Source organism: Pteropus vampyrus, unplaced genomic scaffold (genome assembly GCF_000151845.1).
Source record: "Pteropus vampyrus isolate Shadow unplaced genomic scaffold, Pvam_2.0 Scaffold74, whole genome shotgun sequence".
In the NCBI taxonomy this organism is placed as follows: Eukaryota; Metazoa; Chordata; class Mammalia; order Chiroptera; family Pteropodidae; genus Pteropus; species Pteropus vampyrus.
In genome coordinates, this window is record NW_011888855.1 from 734,235 (window position 1) to 754,419 (window position 20,185).

Sequence of the window (20,185 nt, forward strand, 5' to 3'; positions counted from 1 at the left end):
GTCAGAAATCCTAAGAGGACAGAGGTAAAGTTTTGCCTCCCTGTGGTGCTAAGATCTCCATTTACATCTCACAGTCCCAAGAGACAATGCTTTTATCTTCATTTTCTAGATGATGAGACTGAATCCCAGAGAAATCAAGGACTTTCCTAAGGCCCGATAGCCAGAAAGGGGCAGGGTTTAGATTGCAATCTAAGTCAGCCTGACTCCCAAGCCTTTCCACTACCATGCACAGATGGCTTCAAAGAAGAAGAGACCCTTGGACTGGCCCTCAAATGATCAGACTGGCCCTCAAGTTTATCAGATGTAGGACAGGTAAGAGAGAGAGTGCGAACAGTGTTGAGCACATCAAAGTTGTAAGTTGGGGCTGAAACCCAGATCAAGGGAGAGAGAGGTGGGGAAAGAGGCTGCTGCAGGCAAAGGCCAGCTCATGAAGGGCCCTAAATACCAAGACTGGTAACTTGGAACTTATACTGTAGGTGGGAGCCTCCTGGATCATCCTCTGCAGGGATGACACAGTCAGACTTGGTCTTTGAGGACAATCTGGAACAGGATGGGGCTGCATTGGAGCAGCAGATTTAAACATCACCGTAGATCAGAATCATCTGGGCTACTTGCAAAAAACCAACTGGAACCCAGTTTCAAGAGTCTGATTCAGCAGGGCTGGAGAGAGGCCCAGTGATCTGCATTTTAACAAGTTTTCCAAGTGATTCTGATGCAGGTGATCACTTGAAGAAACACCAGTAATCCAGAGGGAGAGAAGAAGCAAGGAGAATAATTATGAGACAGTTACCAGAGACAAATGATCAGTCCTGAAGCCAACGATGGCAAGGAAAATGGAAACAGCCTAACTACTATGACAGGATAATGTTTTCATAATGTTATTCTTTGTTTTTCTTTTTTCTAATTTACCCCCTACCCCCTTTCAAATAACTAGTTCATTCTGTGCTCATTGCCACTCAGGGGTTGGATGTGGCAGGGCAGAAAACAAAATAAGGAATCTTTTGGGTATGATGTGTTGAATTTGTTTCAAATAATACAGGAATTGGGGGTGGGAGTGGGTAGAGGTTATAGATGAATCAAGATTGGCCGTGAGTTGATAACTATGGAAGCTGAGTGATGGCTGCAGGAGATTCATCATAGAATTCTGTTTACATTTGTCTGTTTTTAAAAGTTTTATTAAAAAAAGTATTTTTAAAAAGTTTTTCTAAATTTGATTTCAAAATGGGAAAAGGAGAGACATCTGACATAACTTAAAAGTTGCAAGAAACTTCATGAGGAAGAGGAAGGATGGGGAGACTTGGCCCAGGTGAAGGGATGCCACAGGTGGGACCCTTCTGCACCTGAGAGAGAGAATAACTCACCTGACCAGTGTATTGAGGGAAAATACAATACATACTCCACTCAGCTCTGCCCTTTCTCCTCTTAGGATTTGAATGTCTACAAGGGGTACACACCCACTGACCCCCAAGCTCTGGGAGAGAGGCCCACCCAGTTAAACATTACTGTGACAGGGGATTAGGGAGGAGTCTGCCTAACTCAGGGGTTCAGTTAGCTATAAGCCCACACTGAGCAAATGCTCTGACCTGGCTTTTGGCAGTAACAAGGTAATAATCCTGCCTCCGCCTGCCTCTCCTTTGTTTCACTTTCCAGTATGTTTAGAACACTAGTCAAGAAGACAGTGCCATCAATTGGGGGTCCTCCAGAAACCCCAAAAATGAGGGCTTCCGGGGTCCGGTGAAAAGGAAGGAAGGGAAAGAGGATGGAGGGAAGTGATGAGAACACAGAGAGGAGCCCTGGAAAGAGCTAAGAATCCAAGAGAGAGGAGAACGTTGTCCTGGGGAGCAGCAAAACCTGGCCTGGAGATGGTTCCAAGATGCGTCTAGGCACAAAGGACCTTAATAACCTCAGTAAGTTTCCCACAGGCCAGAGTGGCAGGAGGTGGGAAGAGAGCTGTGGTCTCTAGCAGACATGTGAAAACAGCCAGGTCTCATGAGCAACCAGTGGGGACCAATGGCATCTCTGGGAATGCCTGCGTGCCCGGATGACCTTGAGAACTTGACCCTTACACACACACACACACACACACACACACACACACACACACACGTACTAGATGAGGCTCTGGGCCTTAAATAACCCCAGGGAAGGGGTAAAACCCTCAATTAGTTGAGATTAAGTTTCTGCCATTCCAGCAGAATGGGAATTTAAAACAGAAATTAAGTTGAGATATAAAAAACTTTAATTATATTTCTTGCACTGGTGAATTTATGAACAGAGATTCCTTCTTGCTAGAGTAAATATTTTGGAGGCAGAATCAACAAGACTTGGAGGTCAGATAGACGATGGGGTGGAGTGAAAGAGGAAGTTTCTCCCCTCTTTGAGAGTTCTGTTTCCCAAACACCACGGGCAAGTTCAGATTCTTCAACACTGTCTGCCAAGTTTCCATTCCTTCCCCTGACGGTCTTCTCTCATGGCCCAGTTAATTAACGATTAGGAGCAATTACCAGTTACTCTAATAAAGCAATCTACTTTACTACCAATTTTCTATTTACCTCCCAGAAAATGTAGCTGTTAAAATCGCACAGTTCAGACTATTGTACAATGGCTGGCGTAGCAACAAAGTCTGCAGGGCCTGGAAGAGTTCAGGCAAAGTCCAACACACTTGTCTCCAGGGTGCCTCATCTGGATCTCCCTGTTTCATGCCTCCCATATGCCCAGGCTCCATCACCCTCATGAAAGGTCCAATTCTCACCCTTGGGATTCAAGCTCTTTCACACTGAACCCCATCTGTCCTCCTCTCCAACCTTATTTCCTCTCCTCTAAACTCCTTCTCCCTCTCTGGGGAAGTGTGGAAATTCTACCCCAAGCTCTCCGGCCCAAAGGTGCAAGACCATTCTCAAGTTTAGAGGGTGGAGGATTGAGGGAGAGGGCAGCAGAATTGATTACCTCTCTCAAAAAGTACAAAGAAAATCTTGAGTTAGGCGAAGGCCCAACTTTAGGACTCAAAGAGAGGAAGGGGCTCTGATCTGCCTTCCTCTGGTGAAGCTAGTTCTTCCCACAAGGTGATGAGCTGGGCGGGGCTGCTCAGTAACTGCAGGAAGGCTGACTGAAGCGCATGTATGTGCGGTCCCTGGGTACTCAACATTCAGCTGTGCGATTGAGAAACTATGCTGAGATAGTAATCTAGTGTGCATTGCCCTTATAATGTCTCCTTCTTTCCTCCCCACTCAAGCAATTACAGGTATACCCCAGAGATATGGCGGGTTCAGCTCCAGACCCCACAACAGAGAAAGTCATAGTCTTTTTGCTGGTGGGGGGTCTTGTCTTCAGTCTGTAAAAACTGCAACATCTGTGAAGCACAATAAAACAAGGCACGCTTGTAGTTAGTTCTGCACCTGTTGCTTGGGGTGGAAGTGGAAAGTATATCACAGGGTGGAAAGCAGGAGAACTGGCAAACCATCCTGGATTCTGAGTTCCAAGCCCAAGGCCTTACAGGACTGAGGGTTCAGGTCAGTGGCCTTCCAACTTTTGCTTGCATGCTCCGTGAAAGCAATTTAAAAACTACACACCCTCTCACACGGCTATGGAAATGGTAGCAACCCAGTCCAAAATTAACACTTGGGCCCCTTGCACAATCATTATTAAGAATTTCAAGAAGGCAATGGCAGGACATTAAACCAAGCTAGAATCCTTCTGAGTGCAGGGCTCTGTGTAGCTGTGCAGGTTGCTCCTCCATGAAGCCAGCCCTGCTCCCACACATTTTTGAGTTAATATAAAATATATATATAAATTCGAACAATTGCAAAAGATGCAATTTCAGTGCATTGTACATTGTATACTTGCTTTAACTGTATTTTCTTCCAGTTCTCGGAGTAGCATAGTAAGCAAATTTAAGGTATGAGAAAATGTTTACCATGATTGCTCATCAACATCGAATGGAAAATCAAACTGTAGTATTTCCATGAAATGGAGGACTACTCAGCAGTGAGGAGGAATGAGTTACGGCTACACGCTACAACATGGATGAATCTCCAAATATTTATGCTGAGGAAAAGAAGTCAGGTAAAACAGACTACATACTGTAAGAAAATGCAAAATATTCTCAAAGACAGAAAGCAGATCAGTGGTTGCCTGGGTAGAGGGAAAGGAGTATGAGGAAGGATTACGGAAAGGTAGAGCCATGTGGCTGAAATCTCATCAACAAAATGGGAGTGAAAATGACGTATAGTCATTTCTAGGCATTGCTCATAGAAACAACCCATGCAACCCTCACTCTGTCTTCTTTCCCAACTGCCAGCTGAATGAAGAGAACCTAGATGGGGACCAAACCATAAGATAGAGGGGAACTGGGTCCCTGAATGACTGCATGCAGCAAAGTCCCCTTTGACTGGCATTGGGCTGTGACATGAACAAGAACAAAACTCTTACGGTATTGAAGCTGACATGTTGGGATTGTTTATTACGGTGGTTAGCCAACCTTGAGTAATACATAGTCCAATGTAATCTCCCTGCCAGAAAGAGCTGGATGTTCTCCTCAAAGTCAGGTTCCACCCAGGGCTTGGGCTGATTCCTTAAGGCTGCAAATTGGGCTCAGCTCCGAAAATAGAGAGTCCAACCAGGGGAAGAACAGTTTTCTCAGAATCCATTGAGCAAGACCTGAAGTGACTGGGGAAGGAGACTGCCTGAGAACCACAGAAAGAGCTGTACTGTCCACAAGGCTTTAAGGGATTCTTCCGTGGAAAGTCCTTTTGAAGAATATTTCTTTGGGACACAGATAACCTTATGCTCTGAAGCCATTCTGGGAAATCCGTCCACATTTGTCTTCCTCAAAGTTTCCTGTCACTAAGCCTTTATTCTGTTTTCTTCAAGTCTCTGACCAACACACTCAACCATTATCCAACACCTAGCATTTGATGTGTCTTTACTTCGGGGCCTCTGGGAACACTTCCCTTTCCTAAGTCCTTTAGGCCAGGGGTTCCCAACTCCCAGGCTGTGGACCAGTACCAGTCTGTGGCCTGTTATGAACTGGGCTGCACAGCAAGAAGTGAGCAGCAGGCCATCAAGCAAAGCTTCATCTGTATTTGCAGCTGCTCCCCAGCCTCAGCACCACCTCAGATCATCAGGCATTAGATTCTCACAGGAGCACCGGTCCCTGGTACCAAGAAGGGACCACTGCCTTAGGCCATCTCAGAGGAAGGCTGAAACACCCCAGCAATCCACTTCTGGCTGGAGCCAGGTGTAAAGCAGGCTTTAGATTTTTCTTCCTCAGTTCAACTCAATACTGAAGGCATACAATGTACTTATGCCTTAGAGCTTGCTTGGACCCACGCTATATATGTCATTTCCTCTTGATGATGGAGTGCTGGGGCCACCCTGATTTTATGGCTGGGTAGATCAGTTAACATTGTACGTCAGATCACAGGGTCACCAGCTATGCCATGGTCAGGCATCCAATTTCACTAGACCCTTGCAGCAAGCCAGGGGCTGTTTCTCAAAAGGAGAACTACTTGGTGCAGGAAAACATAATTTTGTTTCAGAAATCCAGTGCCTGAGTATAAAGGTCAAAGGCAGAACTACTTACTCCGCAGCCTGATCCACTTAGAAAACCCTCCCTCTTTGTATGGTCCACCCTAAAGTTGGCAACTTTCAAGTGACTCAGTAACAAGTAAAAATAATACCTAAATATGTTCTATTTTACCACTCAAGTCTAAAGAAGCCTACCAAGTACTATATCTCTTTCTTAGTGGTAGAGCGTGTGGTATATGGCAGCTTGTCTTTCATTTTGTAAGGACTATTCCAACAAATCCCAGACCCCTAGTTCACTTAGTAGATAGGCCCCTGTGTGTTTATGGAATCTATGATCTGCTCTCTGGCACACACATCATGGTCACCAAGTCATTTAAGGTATCTGCTACTTCCTGTTCTCAAGGCCCATCAGGATGATGTCATCAGTGTCACAGATTAGCTTGATATCCATAGCAATGGTGAGATAGTAAAAAAAAAAAAAAAATTTCCTGTAAAGTAGGTATGTCCAGAGAGTGAAATATCTCTGAAACAAGACTGTGAAGGTTTCCTGCTTCTCCAGTCAGAGGAACGTGAACTACTCCTGAGGTTTGGTACAGAAGAAGGAGCATGGATTAGACCTACATTGTCTATGAGAGGCCAACAACTGTGCCGATCTGCTCTAAAGATGACCACTCTGAAAAGTGGGGATCCCTACCAGAATAAGTTTATCATAATGCTCTCTCAGTCTTTAAGACCATCTATCTTCTCTGTTGATGTATGAATGGATAAAGAAAATGTGGTATATACATATGTATTTATATATAAAGGAATATAGTATATATATAAATATATATAGGAATATATGTAAAGCATATATAATTATATACAACAGAATATTATTCAGCCTTTAAAAAAGGAAATCCTGCCATTTGTGACAACATAGATAAAACTGGAGGACATTTTGTGACATGAAATTAGCCAGTCACAGAAAGACAAATGTTGCATGACCTCACTATATGTGGAATACTAAAAAAAAAAAAAAAAAAGTTGAACTCACAGTAACAGAGAGCAGAATAGTGGTTATCAGAGGCTAGGGTGTTGGGGGGAAAGGGGAGATTAAAAAAGGAAAGTTGAATTTTATTACCAATGTCACCCTAATAAATTTAATTAAAAAAAAAAAAAGCAGAATGGTGGTTCCCAGGGGCTTGGGTAGAGGGGAGAATGGGGAATTATTTAATGGGTACAGAGTGCCAGTCAGTTTTGCAAGATGAAAGGAGTGCTGGGGATGGATGGTGGCTATGGTTGCACAACCATATGAATGTATTTAATACCACTTAACTGTACATTTAAAACATTTAAGATAGTAAGTTTTAATGTTATGAATATTTTACAATAAAAAATATATGGAAAAAATACCATCTCTTTTCTATTCTGCCAAACTGAAGAGGTAGTGGTGATATAGTGGGAATCACTCCGAATCTTTCAAGTCTTTAATAGCAGCACTAATCTCTGTGATGAGATGAAGTATTAATGTTTATTTATGTTCTTGGCAGTTCAGGAGAACTCCAGGGCCTTCCATTAACCCTTCCTCTCAAAACAGCCCTTGCTCTGTGGGTTAGGCTAATGTTAAGATTCTGTCCCTGTTGATGACATCAATGGCAACTCTACATATAACCACCATGTGATTTCACAGTACCGCTGGCCCTGGTAGGACACATACTACACTCAAAACTTTTATTTATTTACTATTTATTTATTTAGGCGAGGCAATCCTCGGTTGACCTCACAGATTGCAAGGACCTTGTCAGTTTACAATCCCTCATTTTTTATTTTTTATACCTACAGCACCTGGTCTTCCTAGGTAGTCTCCCATCCAAATACTAACCCGACCTTGCTCAGCTTCCGAGATCAGACCAAATCGGCCTGTTCAGGGCGGCATGGCCATAGACTAAAACTTTTAAATAAAAAATTTGTACCATGCGTATGTGTTACATGTATTGAAAAAAGAAGGAGAGAAAATCCCATTTTAACAATTAAATGCATAATTATTACATTTTTAAAAAATGTTCCTTTGTGTACCATTCAAAACCTTCTCCCAAACAAACCACTTTTTTGGAAACACTGACCTAGTGCGTGCCCGTTATCTCATCTTTATCACACTGGATGTAACTGTTTAAGTGTCCACTTTCCCCACAAGACTGGGGGCGAGGAGGCGGGGGAAGAAGAGTCTGAGTCCCGCTGTCCCAAGCACCGATCCCTGTACTCCCAGGGGACCATACACTGCAAATAAAGAACTAGACGATCCCTTCGTCCCTCTCAGCTCAGGCAGTGCACAAGCCCATAAATTCCGGCTGGATGACGTTGAGCGACCATTTCGCCTTTTGTAGCCTCGATTTCCTCCGCTGCAAAATGGGAACGATCGTACCCAACTCTGTGTGGGTGCGACAAGTCAGGTGATGGGTGTGAAAGTACGGTAGCACTAAATTAATTCACGCATCCATTTAACAGGCAGTGACTAAGCGCCTAGGGCCGTACAGCTCAGTTACCACAGCGGATACCCTCTTCTTGCGCAGGTGGCTTGCCTCCTGTCGCGGGACCGCGAGGGCGTCTCCCCACCTGTTCTTTCTCCCACGTAACTCCGGGTTGTGACCTTATTCAAAATGGCGCAGACAGCCTCGGGGTCTAGTGCGGCGGCGCGGACTCCGTGTGCCCTCTGACCTGCTGGCAGCGGTGGAGGGGGAGCCGGGCGCCGCCATATTAGCTGTTGTCCTGCGAGGGGAGCGGCGGCGGCGGCGGCGGCGGCGGCGGCGCAAGCAGCAGCATGACTCGGAGGCGGAGCAGGCCGAGCGGCGGCGCGGGCCGGCGCGAGCGGGCGCGGGCCGCGGGGCCGCAGAAGCCTCAAGCGCCTGAGCCCCCGCCGCCGCCGAGCCTGGAAGCGGGAGCGGGTGCGGGGCCCCCGGAGGCGCCGGCGGAGCCCGACCGCGACGGCCCCAGGGAAGAGGACGAGCCCAAGCTGATGCCCGGCCCGCAGGTAGGAGCGAGCGAAGCGAGTCCGGTTGCTCGGGCGCTTTCACCTCCCCAGAGCGGGGTCGGGACGGGCTTGCATTTCCCCCTTCAGGGCCGGGGCAGGAGTGGAGGCTGGAACCCTCTCTCCGAAGCCGAGATTCGGGCGGTTCTGGTCTCCTGAGACCAGACTGCCTGACCCCTCCTGCCGCCTCCGGGCTGGAACATAGGCTGCACCCACACTGGGACCGGACAGTGATCCCGAGACCACAGCTCAGACCTCTGTCCTTCAGCTTCCCCGGGCCCACCTGCTCCCCCACCCACTCACCCAGGGGCCGTCTCGGGGCGCTGGGGCCTGGAAGGCTGCAGCCTCTTCTCTCTCTCCCCCGGGAGCGGCTCCACCCCTTTCCCCTCACTGCCTGCAGCCACTGCCCCCTCAGCAGCTGTGTCCCCAGCACATGTCTGGTGGGGCCTCCCTCCTTTCCCTGTCCAGCGCAGCACTTGAAGCAGACAGCCAGGCTGCTATCTAATGGGGCTCCTGCACGGAGGTGGAAACCCAGCAAAGCCTGCCCTTTCTCTCTGCTGTACCCCTGATCCACGAGGCTCCCGCCTCTTCCCTTACATCCCTGGGTTTGGCGAATCCCGGTAAGAGTGAGCAGTAGGAGGATTCACCAAAGCTTCCAGCTTGCCTCCTGGAAGAAGGTCACTTTCTTTTGAGCAAAGGAGAAAACGGGAGAGGCCCGGGTGGCATGAGCCACAGTTGCTCTGGGAGGGTTTTGGCACCTGGGGCTGGGTGGCTCGCCCTAAGCTTGCTCTGACAAAAGAGTTTTGAGTTGGTCTTTTGGCTGAGCCTGCCAAGGAAGGCAGGCTCCTGCAGGAGTCTTGGAGGGTCGGATGCGGCGCCGGATGAGACTGAGGCGTGGCGGAAGATGCGTTTGGCTCTGCAGACACTGCATCGGGCAGCAGGGGACTCTGGGAGGCTGGTGCAGCCAAGAAGGCATGGCTCTTGACAGCCTTCTAGTAGAATCTCTGGAATTGTGCATGTGAGTGGGGATGCCGTTTGGGGTACCATTCCCAGAAAGCCTTCCCTCACCTCCCCAGTTGCGTGAGGTGCCCCCTCTGTGCCCACAGCCCCCTGTGCTCCCCTCTGGTTTCATTCCCCATTCTGTGATGAAACATTCTGTTGATGTGTCTGTTCCCACACTGGACTGTGAACACAGGGGCACAGTCTTGTGTCCTCTCTCTCTGGTCCTCCACGCCTAGCCCTGAGCCTTGCTCACATCAAGTAGAAATAACTAGGTGAATGAGAGAGAGATGAATCTGTTGAGAACCTGTGCTTATTGTAACCCAGTTTATACTGGTCTCCTTTGTGTCTCATCACAGTAAGTTTTTAATGAAAATGACACTACTTGTTCTCCACTTTCACCCCCACCCCCTATCCTGGGCTGAGACTGGTTCCAAAGGATTTGTTTCCACAGATTGGACCCCACTCTCACCTAGTCTGACTTCTGACCCTGAAGCTACTTCCCCTTCTAGCTTTTTTTTTCCCTTCTCTGGGATCCCTTGGGAGTGTCGTTATCCAAAAGGGGAGAATGGGGGAGGAGAGAGCCAGGGAACTGTTGTTTTCTCCCCTTCTCATTTATAGCATACAGTACTTTAGGGTCCCCTGCCACTTAGGTAGCCTGAAATATTCATGGCCAGAAAGTTTGGATTGGTGGCTCAATCATTTAGTTTTTACTTAGGATGCATCTTTCCTAAGAGCTATAAGCCTCATTAACACAGTGCGTTCCTACCATGTTCTTACCTACTCCACGGCTTGATCTGCCATTTCATTCATTTATTCATGCCAGGCACTTTCCATAACTTACTTCTAATCTTTCCCGCCACCCCTGTATTTTCAGCATTTAGCACAAATGTGATGAGTTAACTATTGGTGTCATTGTTGGTCTGCTTTGCCACATAAACTCTGAGTGTGCAGGAACCACGTCAGTCAACGTTATACCCCACACCTGGTGATTAACGTGTTTACGAATGAAGGATGTAAATACCATTACCCCATTTTTCAGATGAAGAAACAAACTCAGAACAACTAAACGTTTACCCAGTAACTCCCACTGTAGGTCTCAGTGTGCCCCCCAAGACACTTTGGTGACCTGTGGGGGATTTAACACAGCATTTTTTTTACTGTAGCCACAAAGAGGGGAAACAGATGACAAACTCTTTTGTGATCGTGCCCCAAATTTTGCTGGGGAGGGGGGTCATGGATGCCAGAACTAGGCTTCTGTGCCCTGGTGAAAAGCACCCACTGAAAGGGTCAGTCATTGCTCTGCCCACAGGGGTGCCTTTGGTGAGGCTCTCTGGCTCCCACCACCACTTACAACCCTGTTTTATGTATACAGAGTGGATAAGTAAGGTGAAACAGTGTCCCATGCTGAGCTGAAACCAGAGACAGCAAATCAGACCATTTCCCGTCCACAGACAGGTCCTAATGTCCCAATTACACATTGTTTTGTTTCTGTTTTAGTTTTGATTTGAACCAATATTTTAAATTCAAAAGGCTGCCCACAAAACTGGATTTGTGCCATCTCTTAAAACTCTAAAAGTCTGGTGCTGCTGGGCCCACATCTGTGAGGCGGTAATCTGCACTCTGAGTGGTGTCTGTTCCTTTTGCATATGAAGGAACCCTGATCTGTGCCAGGCCCTGGGCTAGCTGGGGATACAGAAGTGAATCATGAATCAGATATGGTCCCTGGCTACAAGGGGCCTATGGTCTAGAGAACACATGTATAGCAGTGGCAGTGAGGCTAGAAGACCTTGCTTCCTCTGAGTTAAGGTTCACAGGCCACTCAGTTTGGTTCCATCAATTCCCTTTTGCTCATTTGCATAACCCGTACACGGTTAAACATAGGACTTTGAGCTTAATTGGGATCCCAAAAGGCGTTACTTTGGATTGTTTCAGGCCCTGAAACTACATTGATCTATTCACTTAAGAACCCAAATCCTCATCTACTTTACAAGAAGACAGTTACTGCCTTATTAGCAAAGGAGAAAAAACTTACAAAGCAGTTGAAGGAGGCAGTTGGAAATAGCGTTCAGTATTACAGACTTGGGGTGAACTCCAAGCTGAGGCTCCTCCTAGCTTTGTGACTCTGGGCATGCTCCTCCCCTCTCTAAGCCTCTTTGGCAACTTCACAAGAGAATGTGGAGCAACCCACATAGCACATAGTACCTTGATGCTCCTCACACAAGAATAGGAGTCAGAGGTTGTGTGTGGTAAGAGGTGTGCCAGATGGCCATCCAAACCCTGAGTGTTCTCACCTACCAGCTCTGCTGGCTGTCTTTAGATCTCCCTTGGACCGCTCAGCTTGTAATCCAGGTGCATGCCCAGTAAGCCCCCAGGAGACTTGCTAGAATGTAAACCAGCAGTTGGTGGGGGTTGAGCTGCCCTTCCCATCTCTGATCTCCCTACAGCATCTCCAGGGACTATGCCCAGCCTAGTTTAAAGGGACTCTAGAGACGTGGTTCCCCCATTGCTCAGAGTTAAACCTGCTCCCTCAAGGGACTGGAGTAGATGATCAGTCAATATCTTTGTTAAAACCATCTCATGTTTGACCCACTCAGCAAGCATTACAACCTCTGTTCCAGAGCCTTTATTCGGGACACACAGATAAGTGAGATAGTCCCTATACCCAGAGATCTCTCTCTTTAAATCACAATCCAGCCCATCTGGGTGCTTTCAATGAAAGTAGGAAGAAATGATACTGAGGGGGATCCTTCTGGATCTTCTTTGTAAGCCAGTAGAGATTCACTATGTAGAAATGCCAAAAGGCCTTTGAAGAGGAGGACTTACCTGCCAAGATTTTAAACTTTTAATTTTAAAACATGCCAGAGCTCTAAACTCAATACCTGATGTCAGATGGACTATTAAAGATCCCAACACCTTTACTTACTGAATCTAGAATTTGTGAGAATGGGATTATGTTTTAATTCATTTCTGGGGTATTTATTGTGCATGGTCTTAAGTGCTCGAAAAATGACTGTTAAAATAAATGATAAAAGAAATAAGTTAGGTTTGTACCACTTTGTTCTTACTTGCCCTTTTTGCTGGGCCAGGCTGATAGTCTTTCTTTCATTTAGGCCCATTGCACACACCATGCCTAGTCTTCCTCTTATCTGACCTGGGTGTTCCTTTCTTCTGCAGGCACTAATGGACACCTGATCTGTGCCAGGCCCTGGGCTAGCTGGGGATGTAGAAATAAATCAGACATGGTCCTTGCCCAGAAGGGCTCATGGTCTAGAGAACGCATATATAGTAATGGCAGTGAGGCTAGAAGAGCATCACTTCCTCTGAGTTAAGGTTCACATCCAGATCCTAGTACCGGTCTTTGGAAGTGTTTCAGCCCCTTGGTTTGTTTTCTCACGTATAAAATGATAGTGACGCCAGGCTCACATTAGGGTTTGGCCAGTATTGCATGTCAAGCTCTGAACACAAGTGGTAGCTATGATTATAGATGCTTGGTGCTGAGGGTGCACGGATGTGATAGTCTAGAGAAGGCTTTTCAGGGTGGCTTCAAGGGTGAATTGAAGTTCCTCCAGATGACAAGGTAGGAGAAAGTGTCTAAACAAAGGAAACAGTATAGACAGAAACCCAGAGGCAAGAAGTGCCCAACTCATGGGAGAGTGGTAAGAGGTCAGGCTGGAGAGGTTAGCAGGGTTCTTGAAAACTACAGCAAGAAGTCTGGGCTTTATCCTGTAGGCAGTGAGGAACCAAGGAAAGGTTTCAAGTGGATGTGATATGCTTTGATAAATTCTCTGATCCATGGAAGGGAGTAACTCTCAGTGGGAGAGCCGCTGTGATTGCTTGATTCCACTCTTCCCTTACCTCAGCCTAGCCAATCATAAGCTCCCCTGTGCTTTGCTGGACCCTGTCCCAGACCTACAGAATTGGAGCCTATTGTTGTTCAATTGCCCCAGGTGATTCTGAGGGACTGTAGGGAACTGCCAAATTGAGGGTGCCACGAGAATGTTTGCTGAGGCCTAGGATATTCTTCAAAGAATGGAGCTTCCCAGGGGGAGGCTTTTCTATAAGCAGGAATAGAAACAGCCTTAGTTTTAAAAAAACAAAAACAATCTTTCCCTAGGTCCCCTGTTATTGCCCTATTAATGATATTCTCCAACTGTTAATCTTCCTTTGTGTATCAGAACACTAACTCATGCCTGCCTCGTGCTGCCACCTCTGCCAAATGATTGAGATGCAGTGAATCATGGGACATGGGCCTTACCCTTAAAAAGCTCACCGTTTGGTGGAGAAGTTAGATTTCAACAACTGGATACCTGTAATAAACTTACTCAGAAGATATGTAAAGAAGTGTTAGGACATTCCAGAGCAAAGCATGGTTCACTCTGCCTTCAGACTTAGGAAGGTGTAAAACCCAAACTGATCCTGAAAAGGAAGAGGCAGAAGGAACAGCACGAGTGAAGGCATGAGTGCTTTATGTGTTTGGGGAAAGGAAGGGTTAATGGTTCTTTGTGGCAGGATGCGCAGAGCAGGAAAGTACTGAGAGGCAGCATACTTATATCCTAGGAAAGGCCCCATGTGTGCACCCTTCGGTTCTGTGCCCAAGCTACAGCCCTATAGGCCATCTCCCCTTTATTCCCTACGCAAGGCTCTTAGCTCTGCAGCTCCCTTTGTGGTTCTCCTCTATTCTGAAATGAATAAATATAGGGGAACTAAGGCAGAAAGAAGGGACTTGAAACACTGAATGTTCTTTTTAGAAAGTCGTAGCCAAAGAAGGTGGACTGGGGGGTTCAAAGGGGCCTTGAAGGTCACCTGTCTAGTCTTCTGTCCTGTGCTTCAAGTAATAACTTTGGATTGGGCAAGTCTCACTTAGTAAGTTTCCCTGTCATTTTTTCCAGGACAGAAGAGGAAAGAAACTAACGGGTATTGAGCACCTACTGTGTGCCAGGCCCAGGCCAGGTACTTTACATAATTTATTTCCTTCTGTCCTCACAATTCTGTGAAGTATGATTTTATTCTGATTTCATAAATGAGGAAATTGAGGCTCAAAGAAACTGAGTAATAATCTAAGATACTGAAAATGGCAGAACTGGGATTTGAACTAACAACAGTCTGTCTCCAAAGTTCATACTCTTCCACCCATGAGATATCTGTGCTGGGGTTATACAGTAGTAGGTAATACGGTTTGCCTGAGGTTTCAGGTCAGTAAGCAGCAGCTTAGGCCTTCCTATGGCTGATGACACCCAGGAAGCAGGTTAGACAGATGAGTTAGCCTTGGAGGGGTGGAAGGCCACTGGGGTCTGAGAGACTCCCTGCTCTCTCCTTGATTAGCTTGTATAAGAGCACATTCTCCACAAACTGGCTTTACGATATGAAACAATTGTCCTGTCTCCTGGGAGGACCTGAACCAACAACCTGGGTGGGCATTTAGGTGAAAGTTCCAGGGTACTAAGGTGCAGTTATATCAGCCCCCCTGGGAATTAACTGCAGCTCTGATTGCCAACATTAGAATGGTCTGAAATTCTTAGCACAGATGACTTCTCGTCAGTGGCCCGGAGTGATACAGTCATGCCTTTAGCATAGCATGTCGGGAAAGGGCTGGTTCAGCTGTGTTTTCGATTCTATCCTTTGTGTAGAGCAGCTGAGATGTCAGCCAGATGGGCTTTCAGCATTTGTTCATTTATTCGGTGAATGCCTGCTCTGTGCCAGGTGGAAGCCAAGCCTAGGTTCCCAGACACACTTAAATAACAAAGGTGCATTCCCTGCCCTCAGAGAGCACCCATTTTGCTGGGGTTAGGGACAGACAGAGACTGTGCCTATGGCACAGTGTAATAGATGCAATACTAACAGAATTCATTCTACGTAGCCTGGTCCCACAAAAGCTTTATTCCCTTTAACCAGGATCTTAGGAGTGAGGAGGAATTTGCCAAGGAGTAGAGCTGAGGTACTGCAGTTTGAAGGGGCAAGGCATATCTGAGAAACAGTTTGAGTAGAGCCTGAGGTTCTCAGGTGGCAGTGGAGCACAGAGATGTCAGTTGGAGTCAAGTCATGAATGCCAGGGGCCAGAGTGCCACGGTAGTGCGCTCAACCAGAAAGGAGCCTGGAAGTCAAAGCAAGACTGAGGTAGGAAAGAGGAACTGAAGGGAGATCATCAAACTGGCTAGGCACATGGGAGGGCACACACTGGGCTTACACTAGGCAGAGGAGCCCAGTGTCCTGATTGGTTGTTTTTCATTTATGTATTTTGTGTATTAATTATAATTGTGTATTATTTTAATTGGTGCTTCTGCCTGATTCTCTAAAACGTATATGAGACATCCTGGTAGTTTGGAAACATTGACAACCCAGTGCATGAACCTGCCTGGTTTAAGGACGTGTCCTTGAGGCAGTAACTTTGTATGATTTGATGTTTGTCCCAGCTGCTAGCACAATGATGGGCACCAAGTAGGGGCTGTGAGAATGTTTGTTGAATGAGGGAATGAATGGGTGACTGGAAGAGTGAGTGGTGATGACTGGGCTGATGAGTTTTTCCAGGCTGGGAATTCATTATTTCTCTGCTTCTGGAAGGGAGTTTTTAGCTGCTACTGTTGTCCTCTGCCTGCCTTGGTGACAGGGAGGCTCTTAGAGTTGGGCGCCTTGAGAGTAGAGTGCTGTAATGGACCATTTCAGAATAGAATTTGGAAGCTGTTGCAGGGCTGCTGGTTAGATACCACATGTGTCTCGGGGGAACCCTCTACAAACATACCTGAACTCTTGGGAGTGTAAGGAATCCATGAGAGGAACGGGAGCAAGTTCAGTGCTAGAAATCACATCTAGCTTCTGAGCAGTCCTTAACAGCTATCTGGTCTGGTGATTTGGGTTATACCCTGGCAGTTCCTAAATTGTGGACAGAAAGGCTGAGGGGGAAATTTATTCATGCCCCCAAAGAACTATCCAGATATGCTGTGGGCTATATCATTGTTTATCACCATTGATTGTTGTGCACCCACTGGGTGACAGGCACCGTTAGATGCTTTATATCAGCAGTTCTCAAACTGTTTGGTCTTGGGGGCCCTTTTACATTCCTACAAAGTATTAAGGACCCAAAAGAACTAGTATTGGTTATATCTGTTGATATCTACCAAATTAAATATTAAAGCTGAAAAAGTTTAAAAATATTTAGTTACAAATTCATTTGAGAATAACAATGTTAAACCTATCACATTAACGTAATTTTTAATGAAAAATAACTTTTTCCAAAACAAACAAAAATGAGTGAGAACAGTCTTGTTTTCATTTTTGCCAATTTTTTTTTTTTAATGTCTGGGATAATACAAAAAAAGCCGGATTCTTATATATGCTTCTGTATTCAGTCTGTTGTTTTGGTTGCCGTATATCAAAAAATACAGCCTCACACAGATACCTAATTGGAAAAAGGAGGAGTATTTTAATAGCCTTTCCAGATGATTCTTGATATTCTTCTTTGCAATATGGAATCTGAAACCGTGTCAGTTGTCTTTTTACTCATTTGCATTGAAATCTGTTGGTCTGTCTAGCACTTTGAGTGGATTTTTAACCATTGTATGAATCTTTAACATCATGCTTTGATTATTTAGAAAATAAGCTCACTGAGTTACACAGATCTTCCAGATATGTTCCCTTTTCATTTTATAATATCAAAAGATAACATTTGTTAATATCACCACCAGTTACATCAGAAAAGTCTTTAAGTATTGGGAAGTTGTCAAGCTCCTGGTGGTAGATACAAGTTTTCCAAAATGCTAAGTTTTACTCAAAAGGTTAAATTTTATCATTGGCCACAAATAAATTGTTTTCCTTGAAGAACTGACAGGCTTTTTTTTTTTAATGTCTGTCAGTACCCAATTCCAAATAACCATAGCTTGTCGGCCATTCTTTCAAGTGAAAAGTGTGTTCCATGAAAAACATAGCTTCCTCTTTCTTTGATTTTATCTCTTTTTATCTAGGAAAAACTAAAACGCCTAACATAATACTTCTGAGACAAAGACATAAAAGTCTGGGACCTGGTCAGGTGGGGGAGCAGAGATACTGGTTTTAATGGCTGCACGTGCCAGCCCCCTTGGATGAGAATGGCGACAGTCTGGGGCTCACCTGGCTCCTTGACTGCCTTGGGGATGCGTGTGCTACAGTATGGATCCCCTGTGTGAGTAACTCCACGCTCTCCGGATATTCTGGTTTTGCTCAGAGCACGAAGCAGAATTATCTTGGAGCTTGTTTGAGCAGATCCCAACTCAAGAGAACCCCTAGAACCTTTCCTTCCTCTTCTCCCCATCTTTTGCCAAAGTCTAGACCTGTATCTGGAGAGGCTCTGAAATTTAAACTGAGATGAGAAGGAATAATTAGCTGCTGCCCAGGACTGCTGGGCTTAAGAATCAGTTCCATCCACCTTTGTGATGAAGAAAAATGGTTTAGTCGAAAGCCTGGTTTGACTTCAGGGCATAAAGGGTCACAGTTGCCAGGAATTTGGGGAATGGCAGGAGACTGCAGTTAAAGAGAACTCTGAACCAAAAGCTTGTCTCTGCCAAAGCAAAAATGTGAAGAAACAGTGATAGTACTGACTGAATGTAATATCTCCAGGGTTTGGGATTCTCACCACCCTCTGGCATTTAGAGATGAAATGTCAGAGAGAAAAGTTTCCAGGCCCCACCAGACATTGTACCTAGGTGCAGGCACCGAGACTGAGGGTTAAGACAGCTTTGGGGGTTGCCCCCAGAACTGCCTGGGCCTAGAAAGAACTCAAGTATACCAAACTCAGGACAGTGGATAAGCTAGTTGCTAGACTTATTAAGGATAGAACAACCAAGGGGTCTAGATAATAGATTGAGTGCCTACTGCATGGATCCCTTGAGCTAAGCTTTGCATCTCTAATATCATTTAATCCTCTGAGCATCCTTATGCAATGTAGGTGGTATCATCCCCGCTTCAGTTAGGAGTTAATTAGGAGTTAATTCAGTTAGCTTCCCAGGCCCTGTGTTTCTTCCTTTAACTGGAAAGACAGCCTGTCCTGTAAATTCACTTCCACTGATGGCTAATCTCATTTATTATGTGACTAGTTGGGCTCTAGGGAGAGTTACAGTATTTCCATGAACAGAGGCATCTCACTGTAATCTCCAAGGAATACAGCCTTCCACTCTTCCACACTTCAGATTGGAACCATTTGGGTGGAGGTCCAGTGGGGAGATGGCCTTTCTTTGTGGGAAGCAATAATTTCAGGCACTGTCTCACCAAACTGCCTGCCAACTGTATTGCCGTGGGGACACTTGACAAATCTGACTTAGCCTCTGTGTGCCCAGCTGAGCCTAGGCCCTGTGCTATACACTATGAGGGAGCCAGACAAGAATCAAAGCTGGTACTTGCCTTCTGGGAGCACACCTCATAGAAGGAAAAGAAAATGTGGGCAAATAGATAAAGTGGAAGGCACCGACGCTGCAACCAAAGCACAGTGTGCTGTGTGATATGGGAAGAGACGTGCAGAGCAGCAGGAGTCTAGGAGAGTTTGGGTGAGGTTGGATTTAAACTGGGCCTTTAAGCCCTGCCTAGCTCCTATTGGTAAACGTGGGAAGGTAGGAGGTTTTAAGCAGGGGATTCCCTTTAGCAAAGGCATGAGATAGGAGAGTACAGAGAGTGTTTGGGGAACTCAAGGAATGACTTCATGGAGTTGAGGGCAAAGATTAAGATGCCTAACAAGTCACCTTAGATTCATTGTATGTGAGAGATTCTTGCATTCTTGTAAAATACAGTGACCATATTTTCTATATTTTCTACCCTAGTCCTGATTTTAAATACTGTTTTCTATCGCTCCCATCCAGTTCACACTTAGTACCATATGTTGAGCAACATATTATGGGCCTGGCACTGGAGTAGGTGCTTTGTCACACTTAATGCTCACAGATGACCCTACAAGATAGGACTTAATCCCGTTTTACAGACAAGGAGACAGAAGTAAAACTTGCTGGGCATCAGCTGGTACGCGATGGAGACCCAAAATTAATGCCAAGGCTGGCGTTTCCACTGCACTCCAGTGCCTCCCACACGTCCTCTGACACACTGATACACATTTAACGTATAAGAATTCCGTTTGCTTTTAAAAGAAAACGGGAAAAAACCCTTCTCATGTATTGCCATATACTGTATATTATACATTTGAATTCTTGGTTGTACCTAAAAAACCATATATGCTGTACTTCACAGGCGATATAAAGAATTTAAAGAATAATTTTACTCATATAAGATTTTCATCTTATGTAATACCTTTAGAACCTAACACCCAAATGAAATGAACCTCTATTGTATTACAATTATATGTCCAGGTGTTTGCCTTAAGACTCTGGTCACCATCATTATAGGGAAAGGGATGTGAGTGTTGCCCCTCCCCCCCCCCCCCCCCCCCCGCAGTTACTATGGCACCTTGTAGCTATAGAAAGTTTCCTAGGTAACTTGGCAGAAAGGCCTCCTTTGCCTTGACTTCTCTGACCGTCATCCTTCTCCATTCACCTTCCACCCTTTCCATGAGAGACTCACTACCAGTGGGTTCTACTTGACTATCCTTTTGCAGTTAACACTGAGCAGCTGCCTTGCTCACTGAAGTGTTCCCTTGGCAGAGACCGTTGAGGTTTTTAGTATCTCATATGAGTTCCACAT

At 45.8% G+C, this 20,185-nt stretch overlaps 1 protein-coding gene across 8 annotated transcripts in view; it reads left to right on the forward strand.

The window, feature by feature from the left end:
• Positions 1–8,263: 8,263 nt before the first annotated feature.
• FAM193B (family with sequence similarity 193 member B) overlaps positions 8,264–20,185 on the forward strand; it is a 30,540-nt gene continuing 18,618 nt past the window's right edge. For 2 of the 8 annotated variants that reach the window (XM_011362180.2, XM_011362182.2), the window contains exons 1-2: positions 8,410–9,551; positions 14,425–14,485. Coding sequence is in view for 4 of the 8 variants with exons in the window: in XM_011362176.2 (XP_011360478.1) it covers positions 8,327–8,536 (210 nt within the window). In the remaining 4 variants the exon portion in view is untranslated. Of the gene's footprint in view, positions 9,552–14,424; positions 14,486–20,185 lie in introns of all 8 variants that reach the window. The other 6 variants (XM_023531849.1, XM_011362176.2, XM_011362175.2 and 3 more) reach the window with 6 other exon arrangements.